The sequence below is a fragment of the Eupeodes corollae genome, chromosome 1 (assembly GCF_945859685.1).
Source record: "Eupeodes corollae chromosome 1, idEupCoro1.1, whole genome shotgun sequence".
In the NCBI taxonomy this organism is placed as follows: Eukaryota; Metazoa; Arthropoda; class Insecta; order Diptera; family Syrphidae; genus Eupeodes; species Eupeodes corollae.
The window spans coordinates 200101179-200117344 of NC_079147.1; the positions used below are offsets into that span (position 1 = coordinate 200101179).

Sequence of the window (16166 nt, forward strand, 5' to 3'; positions counted from 1 at the left end):
TTTGTTTGTGGATGCTCGTCCTTACACCCTCTTCCACCCACCCACTGCTACCCGAATTGAGTGAAAATATATCTTATGCTTGTTTCGGTGAGTGATTTTAATGAAATTCACGAAATTGTTGTCGTAAATAATTAAATTGAACTCGTTGTGGGCTGTGTATGGGGCTGTCCTGTCAGTAGGTTGGTTGTTTCCTGTTTTTGTTGGTGTCTAGAGGTATATTTTATCATTTTATGCAAGAAGGACGAATTATAATATTGTGTATGTGGATGGGAGGTTGTAGAGATGATGGGCAGAATGGCAGCAGGATTTGGCCCTCCATAATTGTCTACTGTGCTCGAGCTGATGAGTCTCCCTCCCGATGGGATGATTTCATGATGATGTTAACTCATGCTTAAATGTCTCATGCGCATTGCCAAAATCTAAATTGAAAATTAGTGCAATGCATATAAAATAATTGCCGCACAGCAGACAAGGCACATCCGTTGCAAGGATATTTTTGCAATAGACCAACTACTTTATACTATAACTCTAGAACTTATGCATGGTGGATGTATGATGAGTTGCAAAAGGGTTATGTGCACGCAAAAAGGATTAGAAAGGACCTACACCCAGGCTTAGATTTATGGTTGCTCGATTTGCAAGTCATAAGTTTTGTATAAAACGATTTGGGACTTAACATTTCAGCGATTTGTTTTTCCGATAATAAGGATGGGATTTTCCATTAAATGAACATCTCATAAAAAAGAGTTCTTCTTTCTTTTTTTTCTTTTCTTTCGTCCTGTCTCGATCTATTATTGTATACGTATAGACCGAAGACGACAACGATATATCTAAGTGCGTTAACGTTAAAACGTGTATGACAACGCACACACAACAACAACAAATATAATTCCCAAAAAGACATCACAGCTCGAAATGAAACTCTATCTATTAAAAAAGGATAACAACATTGTGTCCTTATCGATATATAAAGCAAATCAACCGTTTGAATACTTTAGGGATTTCAAAAGGAAAGAAAAAAAAAAATTCTTTCTTCTTTTAACATAGTCACAGTTATAGTCACAGTCACACCCATCCTTTATATTTCTATAAATTGTTTGCCTTAACTCAATTTCAATGCCAAATAAAGACTCCCCACACCCAATCGATCTTTATATTCGATTCGATGGGATGTTATAGAAAAAGACGTGAGGGTGTTTTTGTGTGTGAAATGAATGTCTCGAGCGGATGGGGGTTCGATGTGATTCAACACCTTTTCAGGGCTTCCCAATTTTTGTTCTCTCTATAGACAACTCTCAATATAGAGAATGAGGGAGTGAGCGTGATGGGAAAACGCGATTTCAAGCAACGATTACTGCTACCTATACAATCCTACATAGATACATATAGGTACATATGTACATATAGGAGAACAATTGATTTATTGGCAATTATCCTTGATAAATACACTAAACAAGTGAATAGCACTGTGGAGAATCAGGAGTGTGCAGAGGAAGGAGGTTGTTTCATTTTTGTTTTGGTAAGAGCGCACAAAATGCAGAAAACGTATTGCTACTCCAAGGAATACAAAAGGACCGCGGATGCTATTGAGTTCATAAATCCTTACTGCCACAATGCCACGAATGCGACGACTACGAAGAGGACGACGACAACTACGACGACGTAATGTAGAGTGGGAGTCCTGAGTGAAAACTTTTAATTTACAGCACACGATGGACTTTCTAGGGATTTTGGTTTGTTGTTTTTATTATTTTTTTTGTGTTGTGTTTGCAGAAAAATTAAATAGAATTTCTATGTGTTGACTTGTTAGTGGTATTCTTTGATTGGGTTAAGGATTTTCTGAAAAAAAAAGAAAAATTTTCCCAGAACATTAGGTAGTGCTTTGAGGACGAAGACGCGGTTCGGGGGGACATATAGAGAGACATGTGATAACATTTTGCCTTAATGAAAGAAATCATGAACTCACATTTAGTTTAAATTTCATTTTGAATCTAAATTTCTTATGAAAATAGGACAGAAAACCATTTGAATGTGTCAAAAATTATTACACCAACAAAACAATTTTTTTAAGTAAAATAAAGAAGTCAAATTCTTTTTTGGTAAAGGATTGAAAAAGTAAAACTGAGATATAACTTTAAGAAAGCCAAATGCTTGAATAATTGGAATTTTAAGTGAATTTAAGTCAACAGAAAAATATGTATTTCAAAAAAAACATAACCTGGAATTTCTTTGTCAGTTAAATTTTCATAAAAAAATAGTAGAACGATTTTTAACAAAATTATTTGCATATATGTAAATTTTGTTTGTCTAGAAACAGTTTTGTTAAATTGTTTAGCGTCTGTCAATAAAAAACTAACGATTGGATTTTTGTCAGAATTGTATTAACTTGTAAAAACGCAGATTTTACATGTGGATTTATTATAATCTGTGCAATATGTCGAATTGAAAATGTTAACATTTCTCGACATTTCAACATTTTTAGAAATTCCGTACGTTCGAAATACCATTTTTTTTCTCCATATCTCAAAAAACAGTAGAGATATCGACTTTAAACAAATTTTATTTTACAGATAAAAATATCGAAGTATACTGAAAGGGCTTTTAAAAAAATGTACTTGTTTTTTTTTTACAATAGCAATTAAAAATATAAATTAACATTTAAGTTGACCCCAAATATCTCACTATTCAGTAACGCTAGAAACTTTAAATATTTCTTTCTACTATACAGGGTTATCCATTTCACGATTGCAAAAGTAAACGTAAATAAATCACATATGTAATATTTTTGCAATCATCGATTCCATTGAGGTAATTTTCGGTCACTTTTTGACACATATTGGCCGGTATCTCCATAACTTGACAAATGTTGGTATTTAAGTGCTCAAGAGTTAAAGGTTTATTTGCGTAAGCACGGTGCTTTCGTAACACCACAAACAAAACTCCAGGTGGAGTCTCTTGCAATGAAGCCATATTCGCTCGAGTAGTGTGGCAGGTAGTACCGTCTTGTTGAAACCACATATTCTCCAAGTCGTAGTTTTTAATAGCAAGCAAAAAACGGTGACAGTTGCTCCATCTTCGTTTTCGAAAAAATAAGGTCCAACCACATGTCCGGACCAAAAAGAGCACTAAAAAGTGACTTCTTGTGGATGAATTGGCCACTCTTCAATCACTTGAGGATTGAATTCCAAATACGACAATTTTGTTTATTAACATACCCTCCGAGTGAGACGATGATGCATAGGCCTTTAAATATAGGAAACCAATGCAATCTCTTCAAATTTTTTCACAAGTTTGCCAATTGCTAGTTTAGTTGCCGGATTATATAAACCATAATCTATTCTTCAAGCACGATATGTGTCTGTGGCAGAATCACGGTTTTTGTAGTAGGTTTTAATTAATTATATGCGTTGTGCGATAGTTAAGCGATCTATTTTCGTAAATGTCAGACTTTAACCTGAACAAAAATTGGTTCAAGAACTTAGTTTGACAGATGTCGAATTTCAGCCCAATACTTTTGAGGCCGCAAAATGGATAACATCTGGGCAAGTTTAGGGAAAATCCGAGAAATACAAAATAAAACAACCCAAAAAAAATTGCCAAACGTTGGTAAAAATTTATATTCGCCTCGAATATTTTGGTATAGATGAAAGACCATTCAAAACCATTTTTTTAATGAAAACTATTGTTTTCAATATTTGGTAACATTTTTAGAAAAACCCTACTTATATTTTTGTTGCTAGTTTTATGTTAATGTCTTAAAAATCTCGTAACCTTAGTACGTTAAAACGTAGAGAAATACCAAAACGTTTGCTTCCAAAAATGGAACCGATTACACTGACACTTCCCCACAGGAAGTTTATAAAATAAAAGAAAACTTTGAACTTAAAAGCGTGATATTTAAATAGGACACAAAGTCACATCAAAAGAATGAGATACAATTATAAATTCACCTAACGAAAAGACTAACGGCGCGATGCATGGTTTTAAAGTCTTATTGTAAACTTTTTGTTTTTGAGATTTTTGACCAAATTTGTTGTGAAATTAAAATAAACTTTAAACTTGCACACCAATGAAACGGGACATAAGTAATTAAAAATATACATTCCAGATAATTTCAAAATTGGAATAAAGTTATTTAATACTTTTTTTAAAGGATTATCTGACATCCTTTACTTAACGGTGTCCCATTTAAAATTATGCCAATAGTACTTTTGGCAATTGTTGTGGAATAAAGTAATTTAACAAAAGAAAAGAAATCTCTCTCTTGCGTTGGGTTATCCTTAAATTAAGATTGAAAAATCAAAACTCAATGAAGTCACGTAATTATACTAAGTTTCGACTCATTAAACTTTGGATTATCCATTTTTTCTTGAATTCTGTATAAAGGACATTTCAGGTGGGAAGTTTCAACTTCATCACCACCATCGCGTCGTGTCGTCGTCGTCGGTGCCTTGGCCATCAACCTTTATCTTCAGCCAAAAAAAGACAAAAATTTTACCAAAGTACGAGTCGAATATATGGGAAGAAATTGGTAAAGTTTTTCAGCGCAGATAAAACTCTATCAGCAAAAAACAAGAAAAGAAGAATTCCTTTCGCATTTTGTTTAACTGCTGTAAGAACGTGACATTCATGCATCAGTGAGTATTGTTGTGAGTTCGATACGTACGTTGTACTTTTTTGGTGAGGGCAATTAAGTTTTTGACTTTATGAAAGCAAAATCTCGATCCATGCACAAATTGGGAAGAGAATACAAAAACAATTCAATAAATGGAATATTGCCAAAGGAAGAGGAGTGAGTGAGGTTAAACCATAGTGACCAATTAATTTACCCTACAATAACAGGACAATGTTCGTGCACCACAGAATGTGGGTACTTGATTTTTATTTCTTTTCTTGCAGTGGTTACGCTATCTCAAAGTTAATTAATTTGACAATAAATGAAAACTGCAAATCGTTTATAACATTATTTTGTTGGCAAAAAGAAATGTAATGCAGTTCATATCAGAAGGATTTCTCTCGAAAGTGTACGGAAATAATAACAATCAATTTGACAGATGCATACGGTAATTTTCTAAGAGGTAGTTTTTAAGCCTGGAAACACTATGTTTTATGATGGTCTTTTTGTCAGCTGTTAAGTGCATTATTTTAAGTCAGAAATGTCACACAACTTGTGTTGCAATTGATTTATTGAATGAAACGTTTGGTATATGCATAGTTTCACTGTACGGATCCGTGATTATTTCTGGTTTAAGCCCGAAACGCTTTCTACGCATTTACTGTGCAACTTCATTTTATAGCTAAGGCAACAGCCCCAGATTTGTTTGCAAAAGGAAATAAATGGAGGAAATAATTGGGTCATTAAGTAATAGAGTTGACTTTTTAATCAATGAGAAAATGCATCCTCCATCAATTTTTAGTGGCCTTTGGAAGCGAACACATACTTATATATAGTTCACAGCGTATTTGTTAAAACGAGAAAAACAAATTTTCTAAAACACGATTCAAACAATTGTTGACGAATGTTCACTATGGCGTATACGTACTTTTTATATTTAAATTTTATTTGTACGCATTTGGCCATATCTATGAATATGGTTCACATGGATTACATTAAATGTTAGCAGCGTTGATGAAATAACGTCCATTTAAAAAACTCAAAATCTCAAAGTAAGACAACCGTGGGTTATGCCAACTTCTGTTTTGAAATAACCTATAATTTAAAATAAAAATTTACTAAATAAATAATGGAATAATTTATCTGCACTTATCAAACGCTTAACTACATGAAACTCTAGGTTATGCCAAGTTTTCATGAGGCAACCCTACATTTTTCGAACTAGAACCGAACCACCTTTCATTTGATACCAACATCAATTACGAGTAAATATCAGGCTTAACTCTATAAGCCAGGCAACCTTCCAATAATTCCAGCATATAAGTAGTCAACTCTAGCTTTGTTCATCCTTAGGTCGTGGTCTTTTATTATATATCCCATTTTTGTAAATAACAGCTGAGGATAATAGATTGTAGCTTATTAAATGCTTATTTGTGGCTCAAACCAAACATTTGTGGCTAACATGGTTCTTGAGTAAGTAAATACCATTTTAATAAATCTAAAATTATCTGATAACATTCTCAAGGATAACAAAAAATAAATTTGATCAGCATCCAAATTCATACATTTTAAATTGTTTTAAGTTGCAAGCAATTCGTTTCTGTAGCTACAGCTGCTGTTTAATTGTTGTTTGAAATTCCCCTAAAATAAGACTGAAGTTAGCAAATGAACTTATTTTTTTGATATTCAAAATTGTAGGTTTTGAAATGTTGATTTATTGCTTGAAAATGACTTATTCCTATGCCTTATTTTGTATTCCAATTAAAAATATCAAAAGTGCACTACCGGTTTCCTAATAACTTATGGACAAACCGATAAGAAACCATTTTTTGTACCGTCACCCATTAAATAAGAAAGATGTCTTGAAAGTAAGGGAAATGAAAAGTGTCTTGGTTCAAGTCCTTTACCCTGACCTGAGTAAAATTCTTCAAATTATAAAGTGATAGTTAAGAGAGTTTGTTATTTTGCCACACCTCACGAATGAAACAAATTGTTCACTATTTTACAAGAAAACAAGAATTTCTTCAAGAAAAAGGATATTTTTTTTCCATTTTTATGAATTTAAATTAGGTAACGAAAATACAACACCATACGAATGATCCGTCCTTGTACGATTTTTATGCTGGTCTGTTTTTGTTTTCTTATAAATATATCTAACTACCAAAACATTATAAAATGGTGTAATTCAAATTCCATGCAGATTGTGCTGTCATTATACATAATACAATACATATTCACACACTTACTGTTTGGTGATGAATATTAAAAGTTAGAGAATGTGTCGCCATCAGCTTGAAGGGTATTACTTTTGGTTACTGTGACTATGGCTGTGACTGTGAAGGCGCCTTCTTCCTTTCTTGCCACATGTCGTATCAAAAAATACTTAGATTCAAATCTTTTTTTTCCTTGAATTTTGTTTTGTGTATGTATGTTCGATGTTCTTCTGGTCCTTGTTTAAATTTAAAAAATAAAAAATCCTGCAACAGCGAAGCGAGTAATGTTTCTTCAAGGCAAACGGTTTAGTACGCGACTTGTACTTTTATTGGTAGTATTCGATTTTGCAACTCTTACCATGTTATCTTTTTTTATACTTTCTTCTTATTCTCGTTCTTTATTTTCTTATTTTCTTCTGCCAAAAGAGCCAGATGCCATGGATAAAAATGTCCTTGTGTGCATATCCTGCTTTGAAAGATGGTCCTGTCTGATATTTCTTTGGGTATCAACATCAGCTAGAAAAAAAGGTAGCGCGAACGGAGTAGCTAGTTGAGTTCAGCGTTGGCGGATGTTTGTGAGGAAGTGGTGATGTTGTAGGTGGATGTCATGGTGTGTTGTGCGACAAACGAATTTTAATGTGACGAATACTTTTTCCATGTGTATCCTCCGCAAACTTCCTGTATCGTAGGTACCAACGTATCAGTGCTCTGCTGCTTCTTTCTTTGTAAATTGCTCAAGGCGACAAGTTGAATGAGTAGCAAAAAACAGTTAAAAGAAGAAGGAAAACATGGAAGAGGAATCTTCGATCTTGTCGCGAGAAAAAGAAATCAAATAAAAAAGCTATAATAATAAAATCCAAAAAAAGGACCAACAGCCCAAGAGAGGCAGAAAAAGGGAATGAGAGAGAACGACAGAGACAAAAGAATCTGATATCCTATTTTAAATTATCGTCCTGCCGCCTTTGGGTATTTTAAATTTCTTATGCAAACGAAAGTAAAAATAAGAAATAAAACAAAAAAAAAAACAAGCTACAGCGACAGCGACAACATCGAGAAGAAGCGAAGATGTATCAGAGCGATAGTATAGCGAGAGTCTATTTCATTCAAGGACATCAAGGACAACACTCAGAGCTCATGGAATAGATAAGTTTTATGGCGTTTGGCGGCTGCCTTGACATAAATTACAACAGACACCTTGGGGTGTGCGTTTCGTTCTTTCTGTGGATTGGAGTGTGGGGTCTTACTATAGTTGGTTGGTGGTTGTTGTGTTGGTTGTTTGGTTGCGGATAGCTTAGAGGGTTGGGGGGAAGTTTGAATAGGAGCGACTGCGACTATAATTAGGAGTTCAATGGAGATAATGAAATGATGGATATAAGCTCATTAAATTGAATTGTCTTTTGTGCTTGGACACAAGAGACAAGACGACAGACAATTATTGAGAGGAAAGATGAGAGGTATTTAAGTAAGTAAGTAAGTAGGTAGGGTAGATAGGTAGGTATTATATTATTATGGTTGGTAGTAAAATAAACTTTGACTCTTGCTTGCTGACTTTTGGTATCTATGTAAATAAATGTATTTATATATACAGTATACTGACAACGACGATGACGATGACGCCAACAACGGAAAAGGAAAAAGTTTTAATTTATTTTAATTCAAAAGACAAACATTAAAATTTTGAAAATTGAGAAACAGAAGAAGTTTTTCGATCTTATTTTCTATATAAATACAAAATTCTTTCTTTTTCGTTTGTGGACAGGGAAGGGAAGGGGATGAATAAGGTGGTTGTTTTCAGTTCAGTTTATATATACATAAATAGTTTATTGACCTTATCGGTCATAAAATTTGACTTTATAATGATGATAATGGCAATTGGGGGTCGGGGTTTGGGGTGTTAGATGAGTTCTTTTTGAGTGGGTTAAAGTTATAAAAAAATAAAGAGAGATGAATAGAAATACTTTGGTTAAAAGGTTAATAAAAAGAAATGGGTAATGATGGGATAGAAAAGGAAGGTAGGAAGGAAGAAAAGCAATTTTAATGGGAATTTAAGGCTTGGATACTACGAGGATGGTGTAAATCCTAGAAACTGGTTATGACTTATGAATACCTAGAAACTAAGTTTCGTTTTAACATTTTTTTATCGTTTTAATTTTCCCCAAAGAACTTCTTAGAAATGTCACATTTATAATTTTAGTATTTTATAAAATATAATAGGTAGAGATGTGTTAAAATATGTTTTCATATTATTTCCAAGAACTAATTTTGGAAAATATCATAACGTACTTAATTATAAAGCAATTGGCTACATTTGCCTGGATTGATTATAAACTTAATCAGTATGATTATTAATTCAATTGTCAAATTATAAGCCACTTTTTTTAACAAACTCATCAAACCTTTAAATTCTTAAGGTTAAGGAAGGGGTTGAAAAAGAGATTTCAGTGTATTTTGAACCCAAAGACGGGGTAAAGGGTGAACTGATGGATATTCATCAAAGCTTAATGATTACATTTTTTAAGGGGTGTATTTGTGCAATATACCTCACTTTAATTGTCGTAAATGAGTCATTGATTTACTATCGCCAACAATTTTGAAAGTGTTCTTCTTTAAATACTGCCCATCAAGAGGTTTTAGTTGTTTGCTAAACCACTAGTGATTTCCTATTCTCGACTGAGCTTATCATGATATGTTAAAGCTGTTCCACATCCGAAGAGGAAGGATATGAATCTTAAAATGAATATATATCTATACAATCGAAGTAGATAATTGGATTAGAAGTTGAAGAAGAGAGATTATTTATTAAAATAAGGAATAGGGTCGGGAACAAAATGATGCCCTGGGATACACCAGCATTTATAATGTTGGTATTTGTCTTCAATCCATTAAATACAACTTGTATTAGCCAATTTTAACATTTCTTATCTTAGTATACAAACTAACCATCAATATTTATAAAAATTCTCAAACCGATAAGTTCAACAGTTTTTGTTGAATTATAAAAACATCCTACTCGAATTGATTAGCGCTGAAAAGCTCCATTGATATAAACTTGTTAGACCTGTTTATGGAAAAAAAGACATAACACGATTTTTGTTATAGGTAGAGGCCTTTTCTTTCATAAAAATAGCACAGTCCGGTAGACTGTTCCACCTGCGGTTGGATTCTATCAGAAAAATTGATAAAAATTTGACCTTCACAGTTCCAAAAGGACTAGTTATATTTCTGCAAATAAGTTATGATGGACCGATCCATGCCGTGCCAACTCCAATACCATTATGACCCAGAACCCAAAGAAGAGGGACAAGGAGGTTGATGTTAAGGCCAGATAGTAAATATCATACGACTATAAAGATAATGGTATCGAAGTCTTTAGTAAACATGCCATCCTCCTAAACACTTCTGGTAGGAAAAATGATTTCAAAATCTTTAAAGAGGTTCAAAACATCGGGGTTTCTCGCAAAATTACTATCTGGAATCAGTTCATTAGTGTTGCAACCCCCTTAGGGTCTGTAAACCATTATTTTAGCCTCACGCTGCACGATACTAAATATTTATTTTGTAGGTCTATTAGTAGGAGGTGCAGAATATCATTTAATGCATGTGTCATACATTATCATACTAGCTATACCTTGATACCTCTTTAGTTTCGTGATGTTATATTTATGTTACAAAATACGTCCTAAAATAGCTGTGTACGTCCACAAAGTCATCTTTGAATGAAGGCCCCACTTTTTACCAAAAGTGTTTCTACAGGCGTAAAGGGCAATGCAAGCCTTCAATTCTTCCTCATTGTTCTTAAATGTTAATTTTCCAGTTTAGTTTCGGATCTAGGATGACTCCTAGATTTTTCGCACTGGAAGATAAAGACAGAATTCGACCGTTTAGTGGGAGTAGGGTGAAAGCAGGTATTTTGGATTTGCTCTGATGAACACCTAGTCCACTGCTCGTGGCTCAGTTGCTAACTTCAGAGTCATCTCATCGTAATTTCGCTAATCACTGTAAAATATATATATATTATAGGAAAATATTTGTTTATTTCCGTTTTGTTCCAACGAGTCGAGTTATTAGACTTGGACAGTTATGTGAGGCGAACCTTATCACTAGTATTCTGTTAAATTCATCACCCCAAAAACTAAGACCAGAATTTTTTGTTAAATTTATAGATCTTGACAAATAAAAAATGTAATTTAAAAAAGAATCGAATTATTTTGTTTAATAAACAGTTATATGAAACTAAAAACAATAGTTTAAAATCTTATTAATGAATGATAACAGTTTACACTTCTGTTCTTCAAAAACAAATAAGTAATAAGAAAAAAAAAACTTGAACCAATTAATATAAAACAAATGTAGGACAAGATTTGAAAATCGAAAATCGTTTGATCAATAGAAGTACAAAAACTAAAAACATGCATTTTGCACCATTAAACAAATTTCAATTCTCTAAAACCTTTAACTTTTCTAGTTGTGATATAATTTAAACCATTTAACACCATTATCCTACTTCTCAACACAAAAAGTCCTTTATGCTGATATATCCGAATGAAAACGTTACTTTCAATGTGGCCAGGTATAAATAATAGTTTTTGGCATTTTGGCAAAATTTTCACTTTACATAGAATTTATAATACAATTGAATTCGATTGACAAGAAGTGAAGTAGAAACATAGAATTTTGGTCCAGCATAGGTAGCACCTACGGAGTTACCTCTACTGCTACCTGTTACATGCTGCATTCAGATTGAGCATTCAACCAATATAGGTGGAGCCACTATCAACACACAACAAAGTCAATGAAACGTAAAATGTTGATCCACACACAAATGACACATCTATGTATGTATGTAGATACGGCATGGCACAATGTCTCATCTCTATCTCCTTTAAAGGACAATGGAACATGCAAATGGCATCAATCAATGATATGGCAATGACTCGACGACGCGGCGATGTTGATGACAACGACAAGTGATGGTGGTGGCGCCAACTCGGCGGCGGCGGTATTGTCAGTGGCATCGAGAACAAAATATGCCTCACCACGAGCAAAACATTGATTTACCCTCAAAATACACAGAATAGGTAGCCTAGATGGAATGTGAATGGGTCTATCTATACTCCACTCTAGATAGGTGAAGGCGCGGTTTCATCTCGTGTGGCACGGCCGGCCGCCCGGCATCGACCTCTTTAATGTGGTAATATCTCTGCTGGATCGAAAGTGGACGCACACAATTATTATTTGGTTGTTAATTAGCATTTTACATAATTTTCAGACCAATAATCAAATTTTAATTATGCACGCAATGTGGGCTGCCCGCATAGTGATGAGTTTTTTTGATGCTCCTTTTTTTGGGCCTTTTCTATAAACCACTACCACTGGCAGGCACCATAAATTGATTGCATTTATTTTAATTGGATGTTTTCTCTGTGTTTTTGTCGTTTCATCCTTTTTTTAGTATCATATCCACCAACAACAGTCTCCACTGGAATCCAGACAACCGAGGCACGATGGGATCATTATGGACAGAATCAGGATCCATCTAGGTCCAACTATCTAGGCAGTGGCATGGACAAAAGTAAGTACAAACATTCCTCACTCACGGTTTTGAGTTTGATTTGTGTGTAGGTAGATAAGAATCCCATCACCTTTCTCTCATTATTTTATGTTTTTGTTTATGTATATTTAAAAATTAAAAACAAAACAAACAAAACAATCAAATCCATTTCACCATCCAAAGACACCAGATACCAATCGAACCTAAACGACATTGGCTTATCTGAGCAAAAATCCTCCCCAGATAAGACTGGCACCACTGGCTTTGGTTGGCCCGCCCAAGGCGATGAAGACCTGGGATCTGGATTAGCATCTTCAATCAGGAGGCTTAACTCTTATTATGGACTGTTCTTGCTTGCTGTTGTTGGTGGGCTTAATTTGGTACATTTGCTCTAAGGCAATATTCCCGCACTCCTTTTGCCTCGCCTGCGCCAAAATAAGATTTTAAAAACGCATCAATAAAAAACAAAACTAAAAATTCTTTAACATATCCCAGAAATTTAAATTAAAGAAGAAAACAAAAAACACAATTTATTTATATGAAACAACAAAAATAACAATATTGTAAAGTTACAGTTAAAATAAATAAACATACGTATTTATATATACAACTTTCAATTACTACAAATTAAATTAAAAAGACAAAAATAAAACACAAAAAGAAATCATGCAGGGTTCAAAAAACAAAGAAAGTTAAAAGACAAAAACAAAAAAGAAATTTAAATTAATTAAGAAAATGAAAATGTATAAATTAAAATATTAAATATATTTAAAAACAAAATAAGTTTAAGCAAAACTTAAAACAAATATATTAAAAAATAATAAAACTTTTTAAGCGCAAAACTGTAAACATTTAATTATTACATCTCATAAAGGGTCGTATTTATCTAAAATAACAAAAGAACAAACCTTCAGTGATTTGGAAGAAAAATGCTTGTTGATTTTTATTAAGTTTAATATTTAATACAAAACAAAAATAAATAAATACATATATTATATATTATACAAAAACAAATATTATAATAATATAAATTAATTTGCGTTCATAATTTCATTTAATTTTTTAAACGAGAGGAAATGTTTCAAAAAAGAAAAAACGAAAAACATAAGGAAAATATCTACATAAAAAAGACATACACACAATGTAAACACTAAATTTAGCCTTATATAAAGATAGAATATAAATTAAATAAAAATAACAGAAATATATGAAATTATGTGTTTTCTTAAAAAAAAAAAAAAACAATAAACAAACAAAATATTAAAAATAAGAAGAACTCTTTAAAAAACTGTTTTGGAATTGTTGATGTTTAATATTAGAGAACTTTTTTAGAAGTCTTTTGTTTGTAAGAGAAAGTAAGGATGGATTTGAAACTAATACAAAAATTGAGCGAACAAAGGTTTTAGGATGTCAAACACATTATTATTTAAAATTTTGTTTAGTTATGCTCATTTTCAAGACATAACTGACAGTCGATTCGAATGCTTATAATATTTCAATTTAAGTTCTCCGTTTTTAAATCACTTTTTGTTCTGACGTAAGAGTACAACCAAACAAAAAGATACATTTTGATTTAACTATACACTTCGTGGCACTCGAATATTGACAAACTTTTTTCGTTTTTTATTTGACGATATTTTTTAAACCTACAGGTTTTTTAGGAAAACCCTAATTTAGAATGAATGAGATATTTATTAAGTTTAAATTGCATATTTGGACTAAATTGATAACTACAAGTTTTATGGCGGTTTTTTTCGAAAAAGATCATAAACAGTAAAAGTTTTTTGTGTCACATGAATAGGGACATGATCTAAATTTACTTTTTAGCGTGTTTTAAATCGGATAGAAAATACTCTAATTTTTTGGGAGCTTAAGTACAATTACTATATAATTTGCTAGAATCAAGAAGTATGGGTAGTGGTCAGGGTCTAACCAAGGAGGAAATAGGTCGGATTCAAGTGTACTGGGATCTTGGCAAAACCATCCGTAGCCAGCAAAATTAGAAGAAATTTAAATGTTGTATACAAATACCTCATGGACCAAGAGAGTTATGGACAAAAACCAAAAAAAAAAAAGAGTCGTGAAACCCACAACATTTCAGAAAAGTAGACGATAGTGAGAGTAGCTTCAAATTCAAGGCTTACAGTAAGTAAAATCAAGGCAGAAGCTCAAATAAATGCAGGTAGATCGAGTGACATAGGCAAAACCATCCGTTTTATAGCCAGCAAAATTAGAAGAAGTTTAAATGTTGTATACAAATACCTCAAGGACCCAGAGAGGTATGGAAAAAAAACACAAAAGGAGAGTCGAGAAACCCACAACATTTCAGGAAAGGTAAACGATAGTGAGAGTAGCTTCAAATTCAAGGCTTACAGTTAGTAAAATCAAGGCAGAAGCTGGGGTAAATGCAAGTAGATCGACTGTTGATCGAGTGACATAGGAGGCAGAAATATACTACACTAAAATTGAAAAAACCATCATTGAATGCTAACGTGGAGCTAGAGGAGCTGGATGATTCTAAAATGACAGCATTTACTTACAAATCGATTCTGGAACCAGCTTTTCCGCAGTTTTCTGAATTATTTGGTAGACAACGATGATATTTCCAATAAGATAATGGACAAACACATTTCGCACAGACAACAAAAGTCTGGATTGAGGGGCAAAATGTGAACCTATTAACATGGCCCCCATATTTTCCTGACATTAACATCATCAAGAACGTGTGGGGATGGCTTTCAAGAAAAGTCTAAGAAGGAAGTCGCCAATACCAAAAAAAACTAAGAGATTATTGAAGCCATAAAAAGGTCCTGAGCCCAAATTTCGCTAAATTATCTGGCAGCACTCTATGAATCCATACAAGTTACTTGAAGAATTCAAAAATCAGGAAGCAGCACACATTTCTAAGAATTATTTGAATCCATTCAATAAACCCAATACCTAAACGATATGATTTGTTGTTATTTTCTTTATTTTAAAGGGTCTAACAGGTAAATTTAGATCTTGTTCCAATTCATGTGATACAAAAAACAGGTACTCCTTACGACCTTCTTTGCAAAAACCGCCATAATACTTGTATTAACCAATTAAGTCAAAAATGTTTGCAATATAAACTTAATACATTACTTATTCATTCCAAATTTTGGTTTCTAAAAAACTTAGGGGTTTAAAACATATTGTCGAATTAAAAAACGAAAAAGCTTGTCCCTATTCATGTGACACAGAGTATATAATATCTAATACTTTCCCTGTGCATTACGAGTCTTAATTTATTGATTTTTGTGCTGTGGTTTAAAAAGGATTTCTGATATATGAAAGTCAAAACAGACGATTTTGATCTGCGCAAGGTGACAGTCAAAGCTATGTGATATTCATTTTCCAAAAAATATTAAGTTTCTGCCGCAACACGCTTACTCCAACGCACTGAAAAAGGTTTCCAGATTCGAAAAAAACAAGAATATTAATAATACTTTTACAACACACCCCAATTGGTACTTTTATTTAGATATTTCGTAGAAACAAATTTAAAAGTAAGTACAAAATAACAAGGAATTTCGAAATTTTATTTTTGCATTTTCCAATCAAATTGAATTGAGTTGAAGTATTTTAAAGCTTTGATCTTTAATGTCCATTATGACTTTTAATTCTCACTCGAAGCTGTAGATCTGGATTATCGTTCGTACAGAGTAGTGACTGTATTTGGCGTAGAATTACAAATCACCTTGACATGGGTTTTAAAAATCCCCACATTGTTATTTTCTTAAGTCGTAATTACTGTTTTTATATA

The 16166-nt window shown here is 32.8% G+C and overlaps 1 protein-coding gene across 2 annotated transcripts in view; it reads left to right on the plus strand.

Annotated features, from left to right (window-relative positions):
* Window positions 1-13558, plus strand: part of LOC129941216 (lachesin-like) — a 120288-nt gene extending 106730 nt beyond the window's left edge. Inside the window, exons 9-10 of one of the 2 annotated variants that reach the window (XM_056049793.1) lie at window positions 12281-12400; window positions 12563-13558. In XM_056049793.1, coding sequence (XP_055905768.1) covers window positions 12281-12400; window positions 12563-12774 — 332 coding nt within the window. In that variant the 3' untranslated portion in view covers window positions 12775-13558. The remainder of the gene's footprint in view (window positions 1-12280; window positions 12401-12562) is intronic. The other variant, XM_056049794.1, reaches the window with a different exon arrangement.
* Window positions 13559-16166: the final 2608 nt, after the last annotated feature.